The sequence below is a fragment of the Chanodichthys erythropterus genome, chromosome 9 (genome assembly GCF_024489055.1).
Source record: "Chanodichthys erythropterus isolate Z2021 chromosome 9, ASM2448905v1, whole genome shotgun sequence".
In the NCBI taxonomy this organism is placed as follows: domain Eukaryota; kingdom Metazoa; phylum Chordata; class Actinopteri; order Cypriniformes; family Xenocyprididae; genus Chanodichthys; species Chanodichthys erythropterus.
In genome coordinates this window covers 24,663,070-24,686,469 of record NC_090229.1, presented here as the reverse complement: position 1 = coordinate 24,686,469, position 23,400 = coordinate 24,663,070, and the positions used below count along the sequence as shown (strand labels likewise).

Here is a 23,400-nt window from a genome sequence, read left to right as displayed (position 1 = left end):
GTTATTCAGAAATACAGAGGTGCATTTCACTCTTTGTTTTAGCAGCAGAAATACATTTTAATTTTTTATTTTTTTGAAATATGTAAATTTATTCACACAAATGTTTTACATATATAAACGTTAAACTTTTTGTTATAATGTAGGTCAGAACTGTCAAATGCAGTAGTGGCGCTCAGCGTTGCTCCCTCTACTGGCCGGCGCTGGTAATGACATCAATGCCTCGGCGGCTCTGGATTGGCTCCAGGCGCGTAAAGGCTGGCCATCGGTGTGCGCGCCCTGCTCGTTCACAGACAGGCGCACCGCTGCAGCTGCCAGTTATACTTCTGCTCTTTCAGATTCAGAAGTGCAAGAGACGGATAGAAGACACCGGCACTAATGAGCTGGGGACTATTGTGAGACTTTAGAGATTTGTGGTATTATTCTAACACTTTTTGCGAGGAAGTCATCGCGTGTGTTGTGGATTTTACTATTTATGAGCACGAACTAAAGTGTTATGCGCTGAACACTTAATTCACGGAGTTTTTTAACCGGCGGGATTTCTTCAAAGGTAACAAAAACTTTTTAAGGCATATTTTCTCCTTCGTATAGTCTAAATCTACAATAGAGTACATTAAGAGTTAATTCTGTATTCTGTTGGTCTGTTTTAAATAATTAAATAAATAAAAAATCTGTAACTGGTCTATGTGTTATCCTGTAACGCGCAGGTTTGGAAACATTTTCGCCAGCGTTTCGAAACCTAGTCAGCTGCCTACCTAGGCGGTATTTGGGCATCATGTTCGCGTTTGAACGTTCTAGACGAGATTAGTGTTTGAAGGAGCCTATTATGCCCCAAAAAAGGCTTTGTAGGTGGGTTGCACGCTAGGTTTAAAAACATTCATTGTTTATAACGTTAGTTATTATTTTGTAACGAATTTCAGCAATACTTTGTAGAACAGGTAGACCGGGTCTAGTTGTCACAGGGAGAAGTTGACATTGACACACGGGCTATACTATCTCACTAAACAAGTTTTGTGTGTTTTTTTTTTTGTTTTGTTTTTTTTTTTTTATTATTATTATTATTATTATTGAATCTTGGGGCAAGTTGTCACTTTATATTGGGATAAATAGATTATATTAATATTATAAAATAATAAAACATATTATTTATATAATAATAGCATTTTGGGGCCAAAACAGTTAATTTTTTTCTGTTTAATGAATTTTGTATTTCAAAATTGTTTTACTGTTTAAATTGAGCTGAAAAGTCTATAATAAATTGTTTAATCACAAAATCTGCTATATATATATATATATATATATATATATATATATATATATATATATATATATATACATATATATATATAATATAGCAGATATAATACACCCACACATATATACAGTATATACAAAGGATTTAAGGTATGTGTAACCTTATACCCTGAGAAATATTCACTGGACTAAAAATTGTGACAACTAGCCCCATTCTCTCATTAATGCTTATTGTAATGCTTTTGTTTTAGGCATCTATTGGAACACCACGACTCCCTTTGTGGTTCTGATATGGGACTTTAGGTTAAACCTCTCGTAACATCTTTCCTGGAGTGAATTCGGCTGGTTTAAAAAATTGCGCTCTTCCAGAAATGGTGGGGCATTTACATTTGCAAGCTATGGATGAGAGTTTGAAAGGAAAGAACCGGGAGGGACTGCTGGATAGTCCGGATTCAGGACTCCCTCCAAGCCCCAGTCCGCCCTTCTACTCTTTGTCGCCAGGGATCCTTGAGTCGCGCACCGGCAGCTGTTCAACCCCAACTGAGCTGCAGGGATACTGCAGAAAGGAGAACCGGGAAGGCAAACTGGTATGCATTCATATAATAAAGCCTTGGAGCTTAAAGATATAGTTCACCCAAAAACGAAAATTCTGTCATCATTTACTCATCCTCAAGTTGTTCCAAACTTGTATGAATTTCTTGCTTCTGCTGAACTCAAAACAAGATATTTTTAAGAATAATGGTAACCAAACATTGACAATACTATAGAAATCAGTGGCGAGTAAATGAAGACAGAATTTTTATTTTTGGGTGAACTATCCCTTTAAGAGACCCAACATCTTTTGCTGGCAGTGAAACAATTTCCCTATCAACCAATCAGTTTATTGATTTTCGAGGTAGGGATAGGGCACTTGTTTTCCAGGAAAAGCATGTTGATGAAAGAACATGCCCTACTTGGGTAAATCATGTTGTGCAGTAATCAGACACATGCATGAGGATTGTTGAGTTGGATGCAAGTTTCACACAGACAGATCAGATTTAAAAGGGGATAAAGTAATGAAATAGATAACACATAAGGGCTTTTCACACTTGAAAAAGTTAACCCTGGGCGGCCCATGGACATCCCTTTGCCCCCCCTCAGGACCGAGCCAACAGTAAGAATGAAATGGTCTCATGCGTTTTGCATCAAAAGCTGAAACAACTGCTCATACAAAACACTGTGTTTCTGTGACTGCCCAAAGCATGTGAATATGTGGAACATAATTGGCTGTCTGTTGCTAAGCATCTAGTTTGGCACAGCAATGCGGGGTTAATACCAAACCCTGCTTTAAAATTACAAGTGTGAAACGTTCCTTTACCCGGGGTAAAAGTGAGATTTACAATGACAATAACCCAGGGTTAAGCGTAGTGTGAAAAGCCATATAATCGGCCATGTTTCTGTTGCAAGAACTTTTCATTGATTTATATTTATACCACAGCAGAATATTGAGTGGATTGTTGAGTATGGTTACTTGCGTTCACACACACTTCAGTTATAATTGTAAGTGACTTCTGCACTTTATAACTAAAGAGACTTTAAAGTCAATCTTACCTTTATAGCTTTCATTTGTGGTTCTGTAGATTTGAGCCATGTAATAGGCAAAGTTTTAGATCCAGCTACTTTCTTCTGCTTTGATGCATGAACTTGCACTTCAGACACACTCATAATGTTAAGGAAGTAGCGACAGTTATTTTCTTTCGTATCGTGATGTACATCCAAGTGAAAAAGATTATTGAAAGGGAGAAAATGACTTGGCTCTATGCATCGGTTGTTGATTGGATGGAGTTAGATCTGAAATGCAAGCTTAAGGTTGATTTTAAGAAAGCGTCAGGGTTTAAGTGGACTAAATGTTTGAAGAAGTCAGCATACGTCACCAGAGAGGTCTGTAATTTTACCGGAAGATCCAAATTACAAGGTTAAAAAAAATAAAATAAATGTTAACACTTTACAATAAGGTTCCATTAGTTAAAGGATTAGTTCACATCAGAATTCAAATTTCCCAATAATTTACTCACCCCCATGTCATCCAAGATGTTTATGTCTTTCTTTCTTCAGTCAAAAAGAAATTAAGGTTTTTGAGGAAAACATTCCAGGATTTTTCTCCATATAGTGGACCTCAACAGCTACCAATGGGTTGAAGGCCCAAATTGCTGTTTCAGTGCAGCTTCAAAGGGCTCGACACGATCCCAACTGAGGAATAAGTGTATTATCTAGCCAAACAATCGGTCATTTTCTAAAAAAAATAAAAAATTATATACTTTTTAACCACAAATGCTCATCTTGCTCTAGCTCTGCAATGTGACACACATTACATAATCATGTTTGAAAGGTCACATGTGATGTAGGTGGAAGTACCGAGCAAGTGTTTACAAAGCGAACGTGCAAAGATGAAGTCAAACGGCCTTTACCAAAAAAAGTTAAAACAACGATGTTGGACAATTTTGAAGTTGGAGGAGAAAATCTTTTTCGCCCTACCGCGGTACTTCTGCATCATGTGTGACATTTCCAATGTGATTACATAATGCGTGACGCATCACATAGCCGTGAAAGACGAGCATTTGTGGTTGAAAAGTATATACTTTTTTTTTTTTTTTTGGAAAATGACCGATTGTTCGGCTAGTTAAGACCCTTATTCCTCGTCTGGGTCATGTAGAGCCCTTTGAAGCTGCATTGAAACAGCAGTTTAGACCTTCACTATATGGAGAAAAATCCTGGAATGTTTTTCTCAAAAACCTTAATTTCTTTTCAGCTGAAGAAAGAAAGACATAAACATCTTGGATGAGGTGAGTAAATTATCAGGAAATTTTAATTCCAAAGTGAACTAATCCTTTAAGTTTAGTTAATGCATTAACTAATATTAACTAACAATGAGCAATACATTCATTAGAGTATTTATTAATCTTTTTTTAACATTAATTAATAAAAATACAAGTGTTCATTGTTAGTTCATGTTAGTTCAGGTTCATTAACTAATGTTAAGATGCAACTTTTGATTTTATCATGTATTAATAAATGCTGAGATTAACATTAGTTAGTTCATGTAAACTTCAATGGAACCTTATTGTAAAGCGTTACTAAATGTACATACTGTATGCATGGGTTAATCATTCACAATAAGATCAATAACATACATTTAGAAATTAGATGGGGTGAATTTTCATTTCATGCCAACTTTAAATAATGTCATATCGGTTGTGATAGGACTTTCTGTTGTTATGGAAGTTGCCATTTTTGATACTTGCTATAGTCATTGTCACTATGGATACAGATGATATTTACAAACTGTAAAGGGGTTTAACTTCAGTTACTCATTCATACTGACAGTATTCAAGCTGATTCTTTATGCACAGGACAATTCGAATGTGAGCAACCAGTGGTTAAATGAATTCAATCTAAAACAGCATGTTAGAATATAGAAAAAAAACATATGCAGTTTGTCATAAACACAAACAGATGCTGTTGACAGTTTGGAGGCCAGGAGCAAATAATGAGAAATAATAGAGCAGAATCCTGAAATAGAAAGGGGTTCAGGTGCTCATGCCTCTGGAGACACTCTAATGAAGTGAGGATGACAAGGAGTGGCCAGAGAGAGAGAGAGAGAGAGTTTCTGTAAACAAGTTGACCTTGTGTTTGGTGAATGTAACCGAACTCTATCTGTCCCTCCTTCTTCATAGCAACCCTTTTACACCACATACACATGTGCAAACAAACAAGCAGTTCTGATACACACATGCACACACACACACACACACACACACACACACATATTATATATATATATATATATATATATATATATATAATATATCATACTGGTACAGTATTACTTGACAGAGCATGTTCACGTTACAGTATAACCCAGAGTCTTATTTCTGTCTCTGAAAGGTTACATAGCACGCTAAACTAACAATGTCTGCATTTGACACAAGCATCCATCCCTTTCATACTGAACTAAGGCTACTTTACCCTAATGAAAACCTCCTGGTAGTATCTGAGTATTTCAGAGTAACCACACACAACTAGAAGATTCAGATTAGCGGAGAAAGAAAACCTCTTCCAACACTTCATACTGGATGTGTCTTCTAGGGCAGGAAATTAAGGTTTCCCTGAGGAAATGTAGCTCAGTTCATCACTAGCCAACTGTGTTGAAGCACTAACAAAACAACAATTTTTATTAAACAGATACTTGCACGAGAGGCCTGAACTGATGCTCCTCATGACTGTTAATGTGGTTGAGCTGCATTTGTCTCTGTCGTGCGGCATAAATGCTTTGCCCCGGCACGCCGCTAAGAGCAACTATCTAAAGGCATTCGGGAGAGTATAAATGATCACTCAGACACTCCTCTTCGAGAAACGTGCTTGCACTTGTTGGAAGACCGCTCCAATAAAGCGTCTCGCTCAGTAAAATAAAAAAGAGCAGCATGACTTTGTGCAACATGAATTTTTTATACTTTTTTACAGTATGCCTTCAACTCTTTGGAAAGCACTCATGTAGCAGTTCTTCTGAATATGCCATTTCCAAAATCCTATTACTTAAATGTATACAAATGTGGTCAAGCCTGCAGGCAACATGCATTATATGAGGACCAAATGCTCTCGCAGAGTAGAAAAGAAAACGAAGGCATACAAAGCCATCATTGTTTGCTGCACTTTGCATTTTCCATTCATGGCAACCTTGCCTTGTGGGGGTGTCTATCCTAGCATGTATATACAGTATGCTATATGCAGAGGATTGGCCTTTTTTCCTCTCATTTTGTGGTTGTGGGTCTATTTTAAGAGTTGTGTTTTTATGACATGTTAAAAAAATCTCTCCAATCTATTTTAGTGTGGCCGGCCTAACAGTGGAGTTGTTGCAGTCAGTTGCATAAGAAACTGATGACCTCTATTTGCTTAAAGGTGCCCTAGAATTAAAAATTGAATTTATCTCGGGCATAGTTAAATAACAAGAGTTCATTACATGGAAATGATACAGTGAGTCTCAAACACCATTGTTTGCTCCTCCTTATATAAATCTCATTTGTTTAAAAGACCTCAGAAGAACAGGCGAATCTCAACATAACACCGACTGTTACGTAACAGTCGGGATCATTAATATGTACGCCCCCAATATTTGCATATGCCAGCCCATGTTTAAGGCATTACACAAGGGCAGCCAGTATTAACGTTTGGATGTGTAAGCAAGCAAGAACAATAGCGAAAAATGGCAGATGGAGAAATAATAACTGACATGATCCATGATTACATGATATTTTTAGTGATATTTGTAAATTAGCATGTTGCTAAGTGAAGTTCCTAAACGTAATTTAGGGAGGAGCGAGCCCATCTAATCTTCCAATCAACAGCCAGAGTATATAAGCAGCTGCTTACCTCTCTTCAGTCTCAGCTGTTTCAGCATCCCTCCACCTCCCCAAACTCCACCTTCATTTCAGGTACCTTGCCCTATGTAATCACATCCTATATTTATTCACTGGGGGGTGTATCAGAGCTCGAGTTGAAGATGCTTCATCGAGCCCCTCCTCAGTGGACAGCAAGCCAAATTAGCTAACCTAATATCCTAAAGATTATATGGGCAAACGAACTCGTTAATGTACTGTTAAATGTGGTTAAAGTTACCATCCTTCATTACCATATTCACGGAGATAAGACTGTCGCTATTTTCATTTTTAAAAACTTGCAGTCTGTATAATTCATAAACACAACTTCATTCTTTATAAATCTCTCCAACAGTGTGTAATGTTAGCTTTAGCCACGGAGCACTATCAAACTCATTCATAACCAAATGTAAACATCCAAATAAATACCATGCTTACGTGATTAGACATGTTGCATGACGAACACTTTGTAAAGATCCATTTTGAGGGTTATATTAGCTGTGTGAACTTTGTTTATGCTGGTTAAGGTAAGCGCGAGCGGAGGAGGGGAGCACAAGATTTAAAGGGGCCGTGCAGCCTGAATCGGCGCATATTTAATGATGCCCCAAAATTGAGCTGAAACTTCACAGACACATTCAGGGGACACCTTAGACTTATATTACATCTTTTAAAAAGATGTTCTATGGCACTTTTAAAGTGAAGGGTGCAGTGGCACCTCTGCAACAGCTTAATGCTTTTAAAGATCACAGTAGGAATGCCTGATATGAGTAACATCCATTATCTGATGATATTAGATATTTTTTTTAATTTATTAATATCTATAAATTTTGGACATTTAATTGTACATGCTCATTTCCTCTATTTTTACATTTAGATTACCTTTGCCATCATCTAACACTCACTAAAAGTTAACTTAAAGGGTTAGTTCACCCAAAAATGAAAATTATCCCATGATTTACTCGCCATCCTAGGTGTATATGACTATCTTGCTTCAGACGAACACAATCTGAGATATATTTAAAAATATCCTGGCTCTTCCAAGCTTTATAATGGCAGTGAATGGGGGGCCTGATTTTGAAGCAAAACAAAGTATATCCACAAAAGTGCATACACCAAACATCGCGTCAGGGGTTACTCTTGTGGCGCAAGTCAACTTATGCGTATGGTCGTCTGCCAGAAGCTAGTTATTTTTAGAGATGCACTGATGTATTGGCCAACAATCGATATCGATCGATAAGCTATTATTATCACTTGTTTAAAAACTGCTGATGATCAGGCCCGATTATATTCTGTCAATCAAAAGGGTGCGGAACAAAGTGTTCAGACTGCAACGCATACATACTGTGTGTGAAGAAAATCACTCTTGTGTTGAATTTTAACGCATTAACAGTTTAGAAATAGTGACGTTAAAGCAGGCTCTTTATATATTATTTGTAGCGCCTCCCATCCAATACTTGCAAAATGATTTGTGCTTTATTACTTCTGATAAGAATAAAAGTTTCACTCTTCAAATTCTGTCCATTTTATCATGAAATTCAAATTTATCAACAAAATGGCGTTTTAACGCTCTTAAATGTGACGTGTCAGATCGCTGTAATGCCTAAAGTCTTTTATTCCTCTTCAATACAAGTTATATCTCGAAAAACATGCATGAACATCAAAGGTATGTTGGAATATATTGTACAACTTACCGGAAAATATCATGTCTCATGAAATCACTTTCTTTGTGCTTTAACCGTGGAAAGACGTCAATAAAACAGCTTGTGAACAATGTCACATCATGTCGAATTTACCTCAGGAATGTTTTCCAATGTTCAAAGTTCCTTAGTTATCTGCATATAAAAAAAAAAAAACACCAGAGAGGAGCTTATCTACTGTTAATTATATGTTTGTGCAAATTTGCCATAAAGAGACAAGTGCTTATGAAAACTACCTTGTGTGATTCTAAGTTTTACACATTTCAGTTTTTATTTGAGTGTTATCATTATATCTGAAAATAAACAGCAGTTGAATATAATACCTTTGTTGTTAATTGTAACCTCTAATATTGTAGTGTACCAAATGAGAGGGCTCCCTGTATTGTTTGCAACATTATTTGGGAGAGATTTTTTTTTCCTTAAGAAAAACCAAACTATCGGTATCAGCCGATATCATTCTGAATAATCGGGTATCGGCAGAGAAATTTAGTATCGGTGCATCCTCTAGTTATTTTAGATTATAACATTTTAAATATGGCATTTTTCTTACAAAAACCCATCGCTTCGCTTCAGAAGGCCTTTATTAACCCCCTGGAGCCATGTGGAGTACATTTACGAAGGATGGATACACTTTTTTGCCTTCAAAATCAGCCCGCCATTCACTATCATTATAAAGCTTGCAAAAGCCAGGATATTTTTAAATATATGTCTGATTGTATTAGTCTGAAAGAAGAAAGTCATATACACCTTGGATGACTTGAGCCTGAGTAAATCATGGGGTAATTTTCATTTTTGGGTGAACCCTAATACCTTTAATAACACAGTTAAATGTAATCTTTAGCAAACCTCAAAATTATCTATTTTACCTACAGTACATTATAATGTTTTGATGCCTATTACAGTTCACTTGTAGCATCTGAAATGTCTGTGTTTAGTTTTTATTGCTTTATTTTTAATTTAATTATACAAAATAGTACATATTTTTAATATTGGCCATTTAATGGTTCTCTTTTTTATTCATAGAGAGTTATTACCACTACTACTTCTGATATTACTTCTAATAAGATAAATACAGTTAATAGCGCTTTCAGTTAGCACTACAAAAATATAAATGCAAAAATATACACATATACAACACAATACACATCAGGAGCAAAATCCAGGGTCTGGATCACCGAAACAAATAGAGCCATGACATAGACAACCAAAACTCTACTTACAATTAAAAACAAATGAAAGCATTCAAAGCAAGAGATCGATCAGTCAGCTCCAGTGTGAGGTGGCAACAGTGAATATAAACATTCAATTCGTTCATGTCATTATAGAGTACAAAACAACAGGGATGAGTGCACGTTTAAATACAGCCCTGTGTCTGTGTCCAGCCTGTGCCCCTCAAACTACAGGAGAGTGAAGTGAAGTGAAGCTTTGACTAGTTGGTTCACCCCTGCTGGTAGATGCTGTAACTGCACCATCTGTGGAAAAAAAGCATATTTTCTCCATTGATAGCCATTTTTTGCAAGCAACCTATCAATTACAATTGTTTTTTATTATATTATAGTAGATATTTTTTATATTATAGTATATATTTTATATATTATATTATAGATATATTTTATATTATAGTATATCTTTATTAAAGGGTTTGATATGATATAATAGGTATAATACTTGGCTTTCTACAGGTATTATAGATGACCTTGGATAAATTGTCAGACCACCTGACGCAATCAATCTAAACATTGATGCCACTGTAATGACAAACTCTCTTCAGCCTTGAGAAGTGATCTGATACTGTGTAGTTGAGCCGTCCACTGCACCCGCCACCAGACCTTTAACTGCTCTGTCGCTGCTGAGATCTGTCTCTCATGTGACTGTGTGTAGGGTGGCTGCACATTGTGTAACACCACAGTGGACACTGTATCCGTCCTGGATTTAACACACGCTCTCTCTTGTACTCATATGTACTCAAGGGCGCAGTCCCTCTCTCACTGGCCTGCATCCATGAGACAACAGCATGCCAGAAACCCCTCATAAACTGCATGCTAGAAAAAGGATAGTTTTTAATTTTAGTGCTCATTATGTGTTCACTTTATTGGTTTAAACTGACCAGACCACCCTCTGTCAAATTTAGATTTAAAAAATGCAATGGATCACAATATCATAAATAGACTGTGACTGAATGAGATCAAGAACATGCTTCACTTTTTTTTCCGGTATGGCTTCATAGCGTCTCTGGCGACATTAGCTTTGTTTCCGTTGTTGCAAATTTAACTTATGCACAGAATTGGAATCCACATAAAACTTTAGCGAATAAAGCGGTCTTTCCATCCAATGAGAACAAAATCGTCACTTCTTGGGAAATTGGCACAAAATATATGTAATAAAAATGGAAGTTGCTGCAATCGAAACCACTGTGGCTATTTTTTCCTACATCATACTGTATAAATGACGAAACACAATAATTCGGATGCATGGTGTTATTTGGATGCAAGGTGTTTGACAGACTTTGGCTCAGACATTTCAAAATGATCATTTGAGATGCTGTGTAATGAAATTGGTCTACTGGTTAGTCCAGTAATCCAATCTGCCACTGTTTAGGCAAATTCAGATTGTCATCGATCAGATTGTCATCTAGTCAAAATCAGACTGTCATCTATTATATGTGAGACTTTAAAAGTTAACATTTCCTTGATTTACTGGACGTGCAAGTTAAAAAATGATCCGCTTGAGCTCAGTCCATGCTTCCCATGTCACGTCAGATGATAGTTCAGCTGATGATACGCTGCTGAGGAATTCAGTTTTATGAGGTGTCAGAGACAGAGAGTGAGAAGGAGAGCGTGTACGTGCTGATTGCCGAGGAAGGTGCTGAGCGTGCACATGGTGTGTGTGTGTATTGATGGCTGCAGCAGGTGGAGGCACAGGCCGCTACGGCTCCACACACACTGCTGCATTGTCGCCGTTTGTCTGACCACCAAATATATATCAGCACGCAGACAAACACATGCACACATGACACAAACTAAATCTTTTCAAAACATTTTCATTATTAGAAGTGTAGGCCTAATAAAATAGGCCTAAAACTGAACTAAAAATGAAAAAATATAAACAGAAATATAAAAAAAAGAATTAAAATGACAAAAAAAACAAAATTACTAAAAAAAAAAGTAATGTAATATAAAGTTTTAAAAATACTAAAATAGCACTGCTTCAAATGCTTCAGACTCTGTAAAAGTATAATTTAATTTTCAATATAAACTAAATAAATATAATAAATGTTACAGACGCATATTCATACTGAACGGTTCACTAGGCAAATTCCAAATGGAAGTGATCATCCCTATGTGAGCAGGGCACGTGCGTGCCGTATGTAGCCATTTGGAATGCACTTGGCAAAAGCAGTGGTGTAATTTCCTTCTCATCTTCAGCTGGGATGTTCCCGTGACAACGCAGCACAGTGTCCATCAGCAGATGTCGCTGTTTTAACGGCATAATTTGTTTTGTTTTTTATTTTAGCCTGTTGCAAATAAAAAACATACATTTTATATTTTAAAAAGTTGCAAATTTTTTGTAAAAAATGCTATATAATATATAAAAAGTAATATATATATATATATATATATATATATATATATATATATATATATATATATATATATATATATAATTGTTTTTAAATATAAATTGTATATTTATTTATGCTGCCGCTGCGTTGTCATGGGAACATCCCAGCTGAAGATAATAAGGAAATTACGCCGCTCCCTTTGCCAAGTGCATTCTAAACAGGGATGATCACATAGTTCAGTGTTTCCCAAACCTTTCCTGAAGGACCCCCAGCACTGCACATTTTGTATGTCGCCCTTATCTGACACACTTACTTCATGTCTTGCAGTTTCTACTAATGAGTTGATGAGTTGAATCAGGTGTGTTAGAAGAGGGAGACATACAAAAAGTGCAGTCCTGGGGGTCCTCCAGGACAGGTTTGGGAACCATTGACATAGCTGATAGGGATGATCACTTCCATTTGGAACTTGCCCCATGAACAGTTCAGTACGAATATGTGTACCATTACACCCATAATAAATATTATACAGTATATACAATATAAAGTGGCTGGGCTATTAAATGTAAAAACAAAAAAATACACACTGTCTGAAAGGTCCCAGACTGCATCCGAAATCATATACTTCCCTACTATATAGTAGGCAAAAAACAGTATGTGACAAAATAAAGTATGTCCGAATTCACAGTACTCATAAAAGACTAGGCAAAAAGTACCTGGATGACCTACTACTTCTGGCGAGATTCTGAAGCGTGCATACAACGGACACTTTACAATCCCACAAGGCCACTGGAGAGTATTTGTGAATAGTGGTGAAGTGACGCAACTGATGCTGGTAGGTCACAGGACAATGACAGCATGGCGAGTGTGGTACGTCCTGATTACATTCATACTACACACAGTCGTACCATATAGAACAGGGATAGGAAACGTCAGTCCTGGAGTTCTGCTGTCTTGCAGACTTTAGCTCCAACCCTACAAGCTAATCAATGTCTTCAGGATTACGAAGGCAGGTTTTATATATATATATTTATATTATTATTATTATTTTTCTTTCAGGGTTGGAGCTAAAAGTATGCGATTTCAGAAGCAGCCCCTGTCAGGTTTATGTTCTGTTCTTTGGACCCTTATTTTGATATTCTGTTTTGTTTCCTTGAATTCCTGTTTCCCTGCTCTGTTTAGTTTCTGTTTCCTTGGTTATTGGTTATGTCCTCGTTTGTTTCTATAATATGTTTTGGTTGTACCTGTTTCTAGTTTGGTTTCCTTTGTTCTTCTAATCTTGTATATATAGCCCTGTGCTTTCAGTTGTGTTTGTTGGTTGTCTTTGGTTATAGTGTGTATGCTTTGTTATACTCCTGAGTATTCTTTCTCCTTGTTTATTAAAGTCTATTTGTATTGATTACTGGAGTCTTGCGTGTTGGAAAGCCATACAGATCTGTGACAGTCCCAAACTAGCCTCACCAAACTGTGTTGACTGCTCAAACAGTTCATATTCAAACACACCAAAACAACAATAGGCAAAGTACAATACGTATTCTAGGATTGTTGCACAACTGATATTTCTAAATGCTAGTAATTACTTCATGACCATTAAAAAAGTATGTTGTGTATAGTACGAAAGTGTGTTGTATGAATGTAATCAGGACATACTACATTCGCCATGTTGTCATTATCATGTGACCTACTCATTTGTGTTGCATCATCTCCATTCGCAAATCTTCTCCTGTGGCCTCATGGGATAGTAAAGTGTCCATCATCTGCACACACATACAGGTGCTGGTCATATAATTAGAGTATCATCAAAAAGTTGATTTATTTCACTAATTCCATTCAATAAGTGAAACTTGTATATTATATTCATTCATTACACACCGACTGATATATTTCAAATGTTTATTTCTTTTAATTTTGATAATTATAACTGACAACTAAGGAAAATCCCAAATTCAGTATCTCAGAAAATTAGAATATTGCGAAAAGGTTCAATATTGAAGACACCTGATGCCACACTCTAATCAGCTAATTAACTCCAAACACCTGCAAAGGCCTTTAAATGGTCTCTCAGTCTAGTTCTGTAGGCTACACAATCATGGGGAAGACTGCTGACTTATCAGTTGTCCAAAAGACGACCATTGACACCTTGCACAAGGAGGGCAAGACACAAAAGGTCATTGCAAAAGAGGCTGGTTGTTCACAGAGCTCTGTGTCCAAGCACATTAATTGAGAGGCGAAGGGAAGAAAAAGATGTGGTAGAAAAACTGTACAAGCAATAGGGATAACCGCACCCTGGAGAGGATTGTGAAACAAAACCCATTCAAAAATGTAGAGGAGATTCACAAAGAGTGGACTGCAGCTGGAGTCAGTGCATCAAGAACCACTACGCACAGACTAATGCAAGACATGGGTTTCAGCTGTCGCATTCCTTGTGTCAAGCCACTCTTGAACAACAGACAGTGTCAGAAGCGTCTAAAGACAAAAAGGACTGGACTGCTGCTGAGTGGTCCAAAGTTATGTTCTCTGATGAAAGTAAATTTTGCATTTCCTTTGGGAATCAGGGTCCCAGAGTCTGGAGGAAGAGAGGAGAGGCACACAATCCACGTTGCTTGAGGTCCAGTGTAAAGTTTCCACAGTCAGTGATGGTTTGGGGTGCCATGTCATCTACTGGTGTTGGTTCACTGTGTTTTCTGAGGTCCAAGGTCATCGCAGCCGTATATACCAGGAAGTTTTAGAGCACTTCATGCTTCCTGCTGCTGACCAAGTTTATGGAGATGCAGATTTCATTTTCCAACAGGACTTGGCACCTGCACACAGTGCCAAAGCTACCAGTACCTGGTTTAAGGACCATGGTATCCCTGTTCTTAATTGGCCAGCAAACTCGCCTGACCTTATCCCCATAGAAAATCTATGGGGTTTTGTGAAGAGGAAGATGTGAAATGCCAGACCCAACAATGCAGAAGAGCTGAAGGCCACTATCAGAGCAACCTGGGCTCTCATAACACCTGAGCACTGCCACAGACTGATCGACTCCATGCCACGCCACATTGCTGCAGTAATTCAGGCAAAAGGAGCCCCAACTAAGTATTGAGTGCTGTACATGCTCATACTTTTCATGTTCATACTTTTCAGTCGGCCAAGATTTCTAAAAATCCTTTCTTTGTATTGGTCTTAAGTAATATTCTAATTTTCTGAGATACTGAATTTGGGATTTTCCTTAGATGTCAGTTATAATCATCAAAATGAAAAGAAATAAACATTTGAAATATATCAGTCTGTGTGTAATGAATGAATATAATATACAAGTTTCACTTTTTGAATGGAATTAGTGAAATAAATCAACTTTTTGATGATATTCTAATTATATGACCAGCACCTGTACATACTGTGAATTTGGAAACTTATTTGGTCATGTACTGTTTTTTGCCTACTATATAGCAGGGAAGTATGCGATTTCAGATACAGCCTATTTGATAGTAGAACATGAACATGATAGCCTTAAAGCAGGGGTGGGGAATGTTGATGCCTTAAAGGATCACTTTCAAATGAAAACTACCCCAAACTTCACTCACCCTTAAGCCATCCTAGGTGTATATGACTTTCTTCTTTCTGATGAATACAATCTGAGATATATTAATAAATATCCTGACACATCCGAGCTTTATAATGGCAGTGAGCGATATCAACGGGAGTTATGAGGTAAAATATCTAGCTTCCGCCATACTGCCTTCCGTATTCAACCTACGAAGAAAGTGTAAAACTCTCGCAGTTCAAAAAGCTTACTCTACGTCCTACACCTTCCTTATTCAACTTACGGAAAAAGCTTAACTGACGCAACGCCAGTTTACACTTTACATTTAAAGTGTATACAGAAGGCGGTTTGGTGGAAGCTATATATTTCACATCATAACTTGTTAAATATGAGTTTTTTTGTTTTTTTACACAAATGCATTGATTTGCTTCAAAAGGTCTTTATTAACCCCCCCGGAGTCGTGTGGAACACATTTATGATGGATGGATGTGGATGGAAGCACTTTCTTCAGCTCATACTCGTTGATATCGCTCATTGCCATTATAAAGCTCGGATGCGTCAGGATATTTATTAATATAACTCCGATTGTGTTTAACAAAAAGAAGAGATTGCTTGAGGGCGAGTAAAGCTTGGTGAAATTTTCATTTGAAAGTGAACTAATCCTTTAATGGATTTATTTTGTGATGATGATGGATACTTAAAAATAAATACATGCAAATGAATAAACTGATTTGAGATTAAAATTATGTAAGAATGGTACCATATACATGAAACTACTACATTCAAAAATCAGTTGCCATGGCCAGCAGTCAATTATACAGTTTAGCTGTCATCATACAGTACATGATGAAATTGATCAAACAGAATCAAGCATTTCAATGCAAAATGTGCAAATATTTTATCAGAATTTTGGGTAATGGGGTGTAGCTAGATGGTTAATTTCTGTTTGTTTTTTTCCTGTGTAGCTGCCATACTTGCTCCTGAACTCTCAAGGTCCAGATGCGAGGTCACGCATGTACCCTGTGGTCTATGGAGAGAGCATTGAGGTCAACCCCAAACCAGAAAAAGAGATCAAGTGAGTGATGTTAAATACCACCATTACCTACCAATTATTTAGTTTGTATCACTGTTGCTTTAACAACAGCATCGCTTGAGCTGCACAAACTCCACAAGTTTGTGTAAAACCTGATCATGTTCTGCAGCAGGTTTTGAGAAAGAGCTTTTCAGCTTCACCAGAAGAACATCTGAGAAACTGTACAGAGTCACATGATCAACGTCACAAATTTTCTTACTAGTGACCTAGAAATAGTGCAAAATCTGAAACTGAAATATTGCATTATTTTCTTACTCAATAATCCATGATTTTTAAGATGGTCTCAGACTTTGAGCAATCCCTCCCATATTGTCCTGAATCTTAGTTGAGTAATGTTTGACTGCTGAATTCATATCTGTTGATCTTCGTCAGGTTCAACTCTGCAGTGAAGTACGCCTCAGACAGACACTTTCGTGACCAGGTGTACTGCGCCCAGGTCCAGACCGCCACATCCTTCAGCGAGACAGTGGTGGCCGTCCAGAACTGCACGTGGCGCAGCTACAAATCAGAGGTTCACTTCGAGCCAAGGCACAGGCCACTACACTTCCAAAGCACCGCCATCGTTTTCCCCAAGCACGCTCGGAATACATACCGCACCACGCTCAACTACAACAGCAACAGAAACGCAGCCGGGCGACGGTGGTTTGTGTCCACAGTTAGGCTGGAGTCCACCGAGGATGCCAGTCCATGCATCATTTACACAGAAGACCTCTGAGAGACACACGAGAGGTTTGTTATCGTTCCCAAAATTAAAAAAAAAAAAACGATCCCTTTGGTTAGAGAGCTACAGTGAAAGTACGTGGACTCAGTTACTAAAATCCTGATTCAAAACGGATGGCAAGAGACTAAAGAAAGGAAATGAAAAGTCAGTGAGGGCCATTTTGTTGTTTTGCTTCTGGTGACATTGGTACTTGATAGTGGGGATGAGGTTGAGTTGTGTGTGTGCAGTCTTTACATGTGTCGCATGTCAGTGATGTATTTATGTACATCATTATTAACTGATCAATATCCAATTGTACCTGTCAGGTGGAGGGAAAAGCATTTGGGGCAAAACAGTTTCTGTTGTTTGCTGATTCATTAGCTCACATGGAATCTGTGCCCACAGAATTCCAATGAAAGATCAGCAGATTTACAAGGAACACAAAAGAATGTTAAAAATGAAATCACAGTCTCTTTTATCTGTCATTATCTGTCTGGTACTAGAATTTCGCTTGGTTACATTTTAATGCCTCACTAACATTTTTATATTTTTGGCTATAGTAATTTGATAAGGTTGTAAGCTATACTCTTAGAAGAAAAGGTTCTATATTGAATCTTAGGGCCGTTTTCAACAAAAAACGGAAAACATTTTATGCGTTTTGGCCGTTCGTTTACACGACAACATCGTTTTGGTGGTCTGAAAACACAAACTTTTGAAAAAGTGCAAGTGTTTTGAAAACGGTCTCCATGTAAACAACAAAAACGTGAATCTGTGAAAACCATGACGTCATGCACATGCGCATAACATGTTCAGTCTATAGTGATTCATCGCCATCTAATGGCCTGCCAGCCATTAGGCACTTTCAGGCGCTAGATATATAGATTTTATGGAAGTTTTAATTAAAAAGCTTGTAAATATACTTTATCGCTAAAAAAAAATTAAGTAACCATTAAACTTGAAAGTATTATGCAATTATTTAAGACACTTTTACTTATAGGCCTATAGAACCTTTTTGGCATAAATTGTTCTTTAAAATTGAGTCAAGAACCCTAGGGTTCTATATAGAACCTTATTGAACCTTTTTTCCAAGAAAACTGCAAGACTTTTCACTATTTTACCATTTTAATTACTTGTTTCACAGACAAGGCTTAAGCTAAAATGCATGTTTGAGCTGTTTGAACTGAAAGCAACTTGAACTGATATATCTTACAATGTGTCAGTGTAATTGTTTTGTCTCAAGATGCACACCAGTAATGGTTTTTTTCTAAGGCACGTTTATAAAAGCTACTTAAATATCCTAACTGAACTAAGGCTTAATCCTGGCTTAGTCTAAGCCCTGTCTGTGAAACTGGGCCAAAATGATGCAGATATTCCCCGAAAAATGTAAAGAACACACAGAGTTAGAGTTTATCGTCTTATTCAGTATTGCTGATTCTTATAAATGCTAAAACAGGAAACAGTTCACCATGTGTGTGACTGCAATTAAAGCTAAATGCAAAGACTATAAGCACATTATAGCCTATGTGTATGAGAAAGTCAGCACAAAGTTAACTAGCATTCAGCTGTAGACTATCAGAGAACTGGCAGAGAAAATATAAACTGTATTTAAGTTGCACTTATGAAAAGTATTTTTTTCTTTTTCTTTTCTTTTTTTGTTGGCTGTAAATGTGTTGGTATGACTAAGGGCAAATCAACGAGTAGGAGCACTTGAAAGGTTGGACCAAAGATTCTGTAAAATTCAGTTTTTTTTATCTGTTTGTACCTCAGAAAACGTGGAATAATTTCTTGCACAAAATTCAGTGGCAAAAAAAAAGGGGCTGCACCCAGAATGGCAGGAAACAGAAGAGCGTAAATGGAATGTTGTATTTGAAATAACTGGACTGAGCATGTGTTAGATGAGAGAGTACGGCATGTTTTGATTCGAAATGCCAAATGTTGGATTTGTGAGACTTTGAATAGATATAAAGTTCATTGACCTCCTGACATTACCATGGTCTGAAGACTGTACAGTTTCTGCCTTTCGGATTGTATGGTAAGATAACTTTTGGTTTCAAAGGTAACGAGTATTTTCTGACATTGGTGGTGCCAGTTAGTCTCAGCCAAAATCTAGATTATCAGAGTGGGCTCCTGTCACCTCCATTGAATGCATTTCACTTGGAAAAGAGAGAGAACATTTGGCTGTTGTTCTTTTGGATGTGAAATGAAATATAATGCAGCAATACATTGGGAGGGAGATTTTGACTGAGCAGTAAAGCATTATGGAGGTGTTCATACTTTATATCTGTCTTATGTTTGGACTATCCAGTTTCAATTCTGTACAAGCTGAAATGGATGTTGTAAATTTTAGATATTTTGCCTCATTATTTTATTTTTATTTTTTTTTTAATCAGATTTTATATAACAGGGATCCTCTGGTGACTGAAAATATTGTATTTTAAAAAACAAAAAACAATGACTAAGTATGTTTTGGTCTGTAATGACATATGGGTGTGTTTTGAGAGGAAACGCTTGGCAGTACAAACCAAAAGAACAAAGTTTAGTGTAAACTAGTGCACATATATTCCATGACATTGATTTTGAAGATACAAATCAAACCGACAACAACAAAAAACTCATCAGGGGTTGATAAGAGATGAAATTACAGGAAGGCAGGCATGTCTGATAAATCACTTCCTGTGTGTTGGAGTGGTTCACACAAGATGGACATTTGATAAGTTGATAATAGAGGAATTTTAATAATGTGTTGAAAGCAGATTCGAGGGAGACGTTTTATATTTTCACATTTTTACATTTGTTTCAAATGATCTCCGCTAAAGGATGGATTTTCTTTTGATTTCCTAACACGATGATTTGTGTTTCTGTAAAATACTTTCCTGTTGTATATGTGGCATACGGCACTCATAATTCTCTTTATATTTTTGTATAAATTCCCAAGTTAATGGTCTTCTTTTGGACAAACAGATGAGAAAATAATTTAAGAAAAAAAAAAATGTATATCCAAACTGAATAAATAAAAGACCCAAACCCTACAGCAGCTGTATGTTTGTCTTCTTTTGATACCACAATAAACTCTGTATGTAAGAATGAGCCTCTGTTTTCCATGTCCATTATCACTTACACAGCAGTTTCCAACAAGGTCAAATACTTTCCATCCTAAGATGAAAAACCCTTCCACGATTCTCCCATAAAACTGCCAGCCGTGAGAGAGGCATGGAGTCTTTTTGGAGCGTATATCATTGTAATCCATACATTCAAATTTGCTTTAAACTAGATCGATAGAGACTAAAACATATTATTATAAGGTAAGTGCATGACACAGCTACATACCTTACACTGAACAAGTTTACAGTAAATGCAACAATTAGATTATTTTACATAGCCACAAAAGCTGTGGTGATAGATTTTTGTTTCTAAGTGTATTAGTTATATTTAGTGTCAGTTTCTGCTCCTGTATGTTTTTCTATCTGCTTTAACATAAGATTATGTGGCCTGCTTTATTTTCCTCACCTTACAAAGTTGTTCTCCATTCTAGTGATCTATAAACTTATTACTCATCTCAAACAAAAATTCATTATAAAGATGTCAAGAATTATTTGATTTGGAGAGCAATTACAGTGCATTGCGTCAGGTTTGGATACCAATTCTTTAAATTTGCTGTACAGACTGTTCTTACTAAGTGTTTCCACTTAAATTATTTTATTATTGCTTTAAGCATAAATTGTTTAATGTTTTCACTGTTAAATGAACAGTAAGTTAGATAAACACACAACCTTCTTAGTAGGCTCCAGTCAACCAATCAAAATGTGATGTGTTTACAAGGCTTACAGCTAATTTCCCTTCCAGTGCAGTACAATTTATGCATTTGTACACTGGGCCACAATTATTTTAATTACTTTTATTGCTTATTTTTCATTGAACTTCATCATAATGCAAGGAAAATTTAACCAAAGTTAAACAAATATGAGGCTTTACTATGTGATGTTTAATAGTGTGTCCGGGGATGTGGCTGTCCTACACTGAGGAATGTTGACAATAATTCCTCTTTAGTTTCTTTTCTTTCTTTCAGCAGCATAAAAAGCTTTACTTGTGTATTGAATGTCCTTTGCCATAAATTAAGAGCTGCAGCAAAAAACTGTAACCTGTGGTCATATGACACTGGTGAGCAGCGCCCCCTCGTGGTCAACACTTGTCCTGCTGGATACAAAATATGACTGATTATTAGACTGCAAAGAAAACATTTTTATTGCCCAAACGTTTGCATGTTGGGTATACTGGTGCTTCTAGTAGGTTAAAACGTGGACAGAATTACAGTATACTTTTTGACTAATGAATTTCCATGATCTTTCACCTTATGGACGATTGGTCAATGGATTGAAACATTTTAAAAGGATTACCGAATCAGACTCGAGTTAGTATGCCAAGCACAATTGCTTTGAATGAATATATTTAGATTACTATAGTAATTAGATTTAAAGGGTTAGTTCACCCAAAAATGAAAATAATGTCATTTATTACTCACCCTCATGTCGTTCCACACCCGTAAGACCTTTGTTCATCTTCAGAACACAAATTAAGATATTTTTTGTTGAAATCTGATGGCTCAGTGTGGCTTGCATAGCCAGCAATGACATTTCCTCTCTCAAGATCCATAAAGGTACTAAAAACATATTTAAATCAGTTCATGCACAGTATTATAAAGAGACGAGAATATTTTTGGTGCAACAAAATAACAACTTATATAGTGATGGACGATTTCAAAACGGCCTTCATGGAGCTTCGGAGCATTATGAATCAACGTGTCGAATCATGATTCGGATCACGTGTTAAACCGCCAAACTGCTGAAATCACGTGACTTTGGCTCCGAATTGCTGATTCGACATGATGCTTCCTGAAGTAGTAGTTGCGTCCCAAATGACGCACTACGTTATACACTATGCACAATACACTATGTACTTGTGCACTATGCACTCATCCATGTAATGCGTGAATTGTATAAGGTTATTTTGTCATTTAACAACAGAGTCCGATCCTCCCTTCCCCTCCACTACGTAGTTAAAGCTGCGACAGTTGAGTGCATGAAGTGTCCAACATTCCACACTTCGTTTTTTCCATTAATTTAGTGCATCATCCGGGTATTTAAAGTGTACTTTTTCTTTTTTTGGAATTTTCAGAGTGAACGCACTACTCGCACTATTTATACTTAAAAACGTAATAAAATAGTGCATAGGTACGCAAATTGGTATGCACCTAGTGTTTTGAAATCGGTCATCACTATATAAGTCGTTATTTTGTTGCACCAAAAATATTCTCATCGCTTTATAATATTAATAGTTAGTGAGACTTAATGTCAGCGAATTCTGTTTCATAAAACAAACTTAAATTGGTTTAAACTCAGTTACTTTGACAATTTATATGCTGTTACTCAGTTACTCAGGCTAACTGTCAGGCTAAGCTGAGCTCCTCTAACATTGACCAATAGGAATACAATGATATTACAGGTGAATCTCTCACATACAAATATTTGTCACCCAAAAATGAAAATTCTGTCATTTAGTACTCACCCTCATGTTGTTCCACACCCGCAAGACCTTCGTTAATCTTTGGAACACAAATTAAGATATTTTAGTTCAAATCCGATGGCTCCATGAGGAGTAATGTCACTTCCTCTCTCAAGATCCATAAAGGTACTAAAAACATATTTAAATCACTTCTTGTGAGTACAGTTGTTCAATATTAATATTATAAACCGACGAGAATATTTTTGGTGCGGCAAAAAAACAAAATAACGACTTATTTAGTGATGACCGATTTCAAAACACTGCTTCAGGAAACATCGGAGCATTATGAATCAGTGTGTCGAATCATGAATCGGATTGCGGTTCAAACCCGCCAAACGGCTGAAATCAAGTGACTTTGGCGCTCCGAACTGCAGATTCGACACACATTCACTTATGCTCTGATGCTTTCTGAAGCTGTGTTTTGAAATCGGCCATCACTAAATAAGTCGTTATTTTGTTTTGTTTTTTGGCGCACCAAAATATTCTCGTCGCTTTATAATATTGATATTGAGCCACTGTACTCACATGAACTGATTTAAATGTTTTTAGTACCTTTATGGATCTTGAGAGAGGAAATGTCATTGCTCCCTATGATCAAAGGCCT

General features: G+C 36.8%; 1 protein-coding gene across 2 annotated transcripts; it reads left to right on the top strand.

Moving 5' to 3' along the window:
- Window positions 1–306: 306 nt before the first annotated feature.
- rflna (refilin A) lies at window positions 307–20,261 on the top strand. Of its 2 annotated transcripts, XM_067393935.1 has the most exons (4): window positions 307–547; window positions 1,503–1,838; window positions 16,410–16,519; window positions 16,910–20,261. In XM_067393935.1, the coding sequence occupies exons 2-4, from the start codon at window positions 1,623–1,625 to the stop codon at window positions 17,250–17,252; spliced, it is 669 nt and encodes a 222-aa protein (XP_067250036.1). In that variant the 5' UTR covers window positions 307–547; window positions 1,503–1,622; the 3' UTR covers window positions 17,253–20,261. The 2 variants fall into 2 exon arrangements, with proteins under 2 accessions (XP_067250036.1, XP_067250037.1); XM_067393936.1 differs by lacking the exon at window positions 1,503–1,838.
- The last annotated feature ends 3,139 nt before the right edge of the window (window positions 20,262–23,400 follow it).

Coding starts and splice junctions, on each gene's coding strand:
- rflna (XM_067393935.1), top strand. CDS start 1,623: ATGGTGGGGCATTTACATTTGCAAGCTATGGATGAGAGTTTGAAAGGA. Junction 1,839..16,409: donor AGAACCGGGAAGGCAAACTG/GTATGCATTCAT, acceptor TTTCCTGTGTAG/CTGCCATACTTGCTCCTGAA. Junction 16,520..16,909: donor AAACCAGAAAAAGAGATCAA/GTGAGTGATGTT, acceptor GATCTTCGTCAG/GTTCAACTCTGCAGTGAAGT.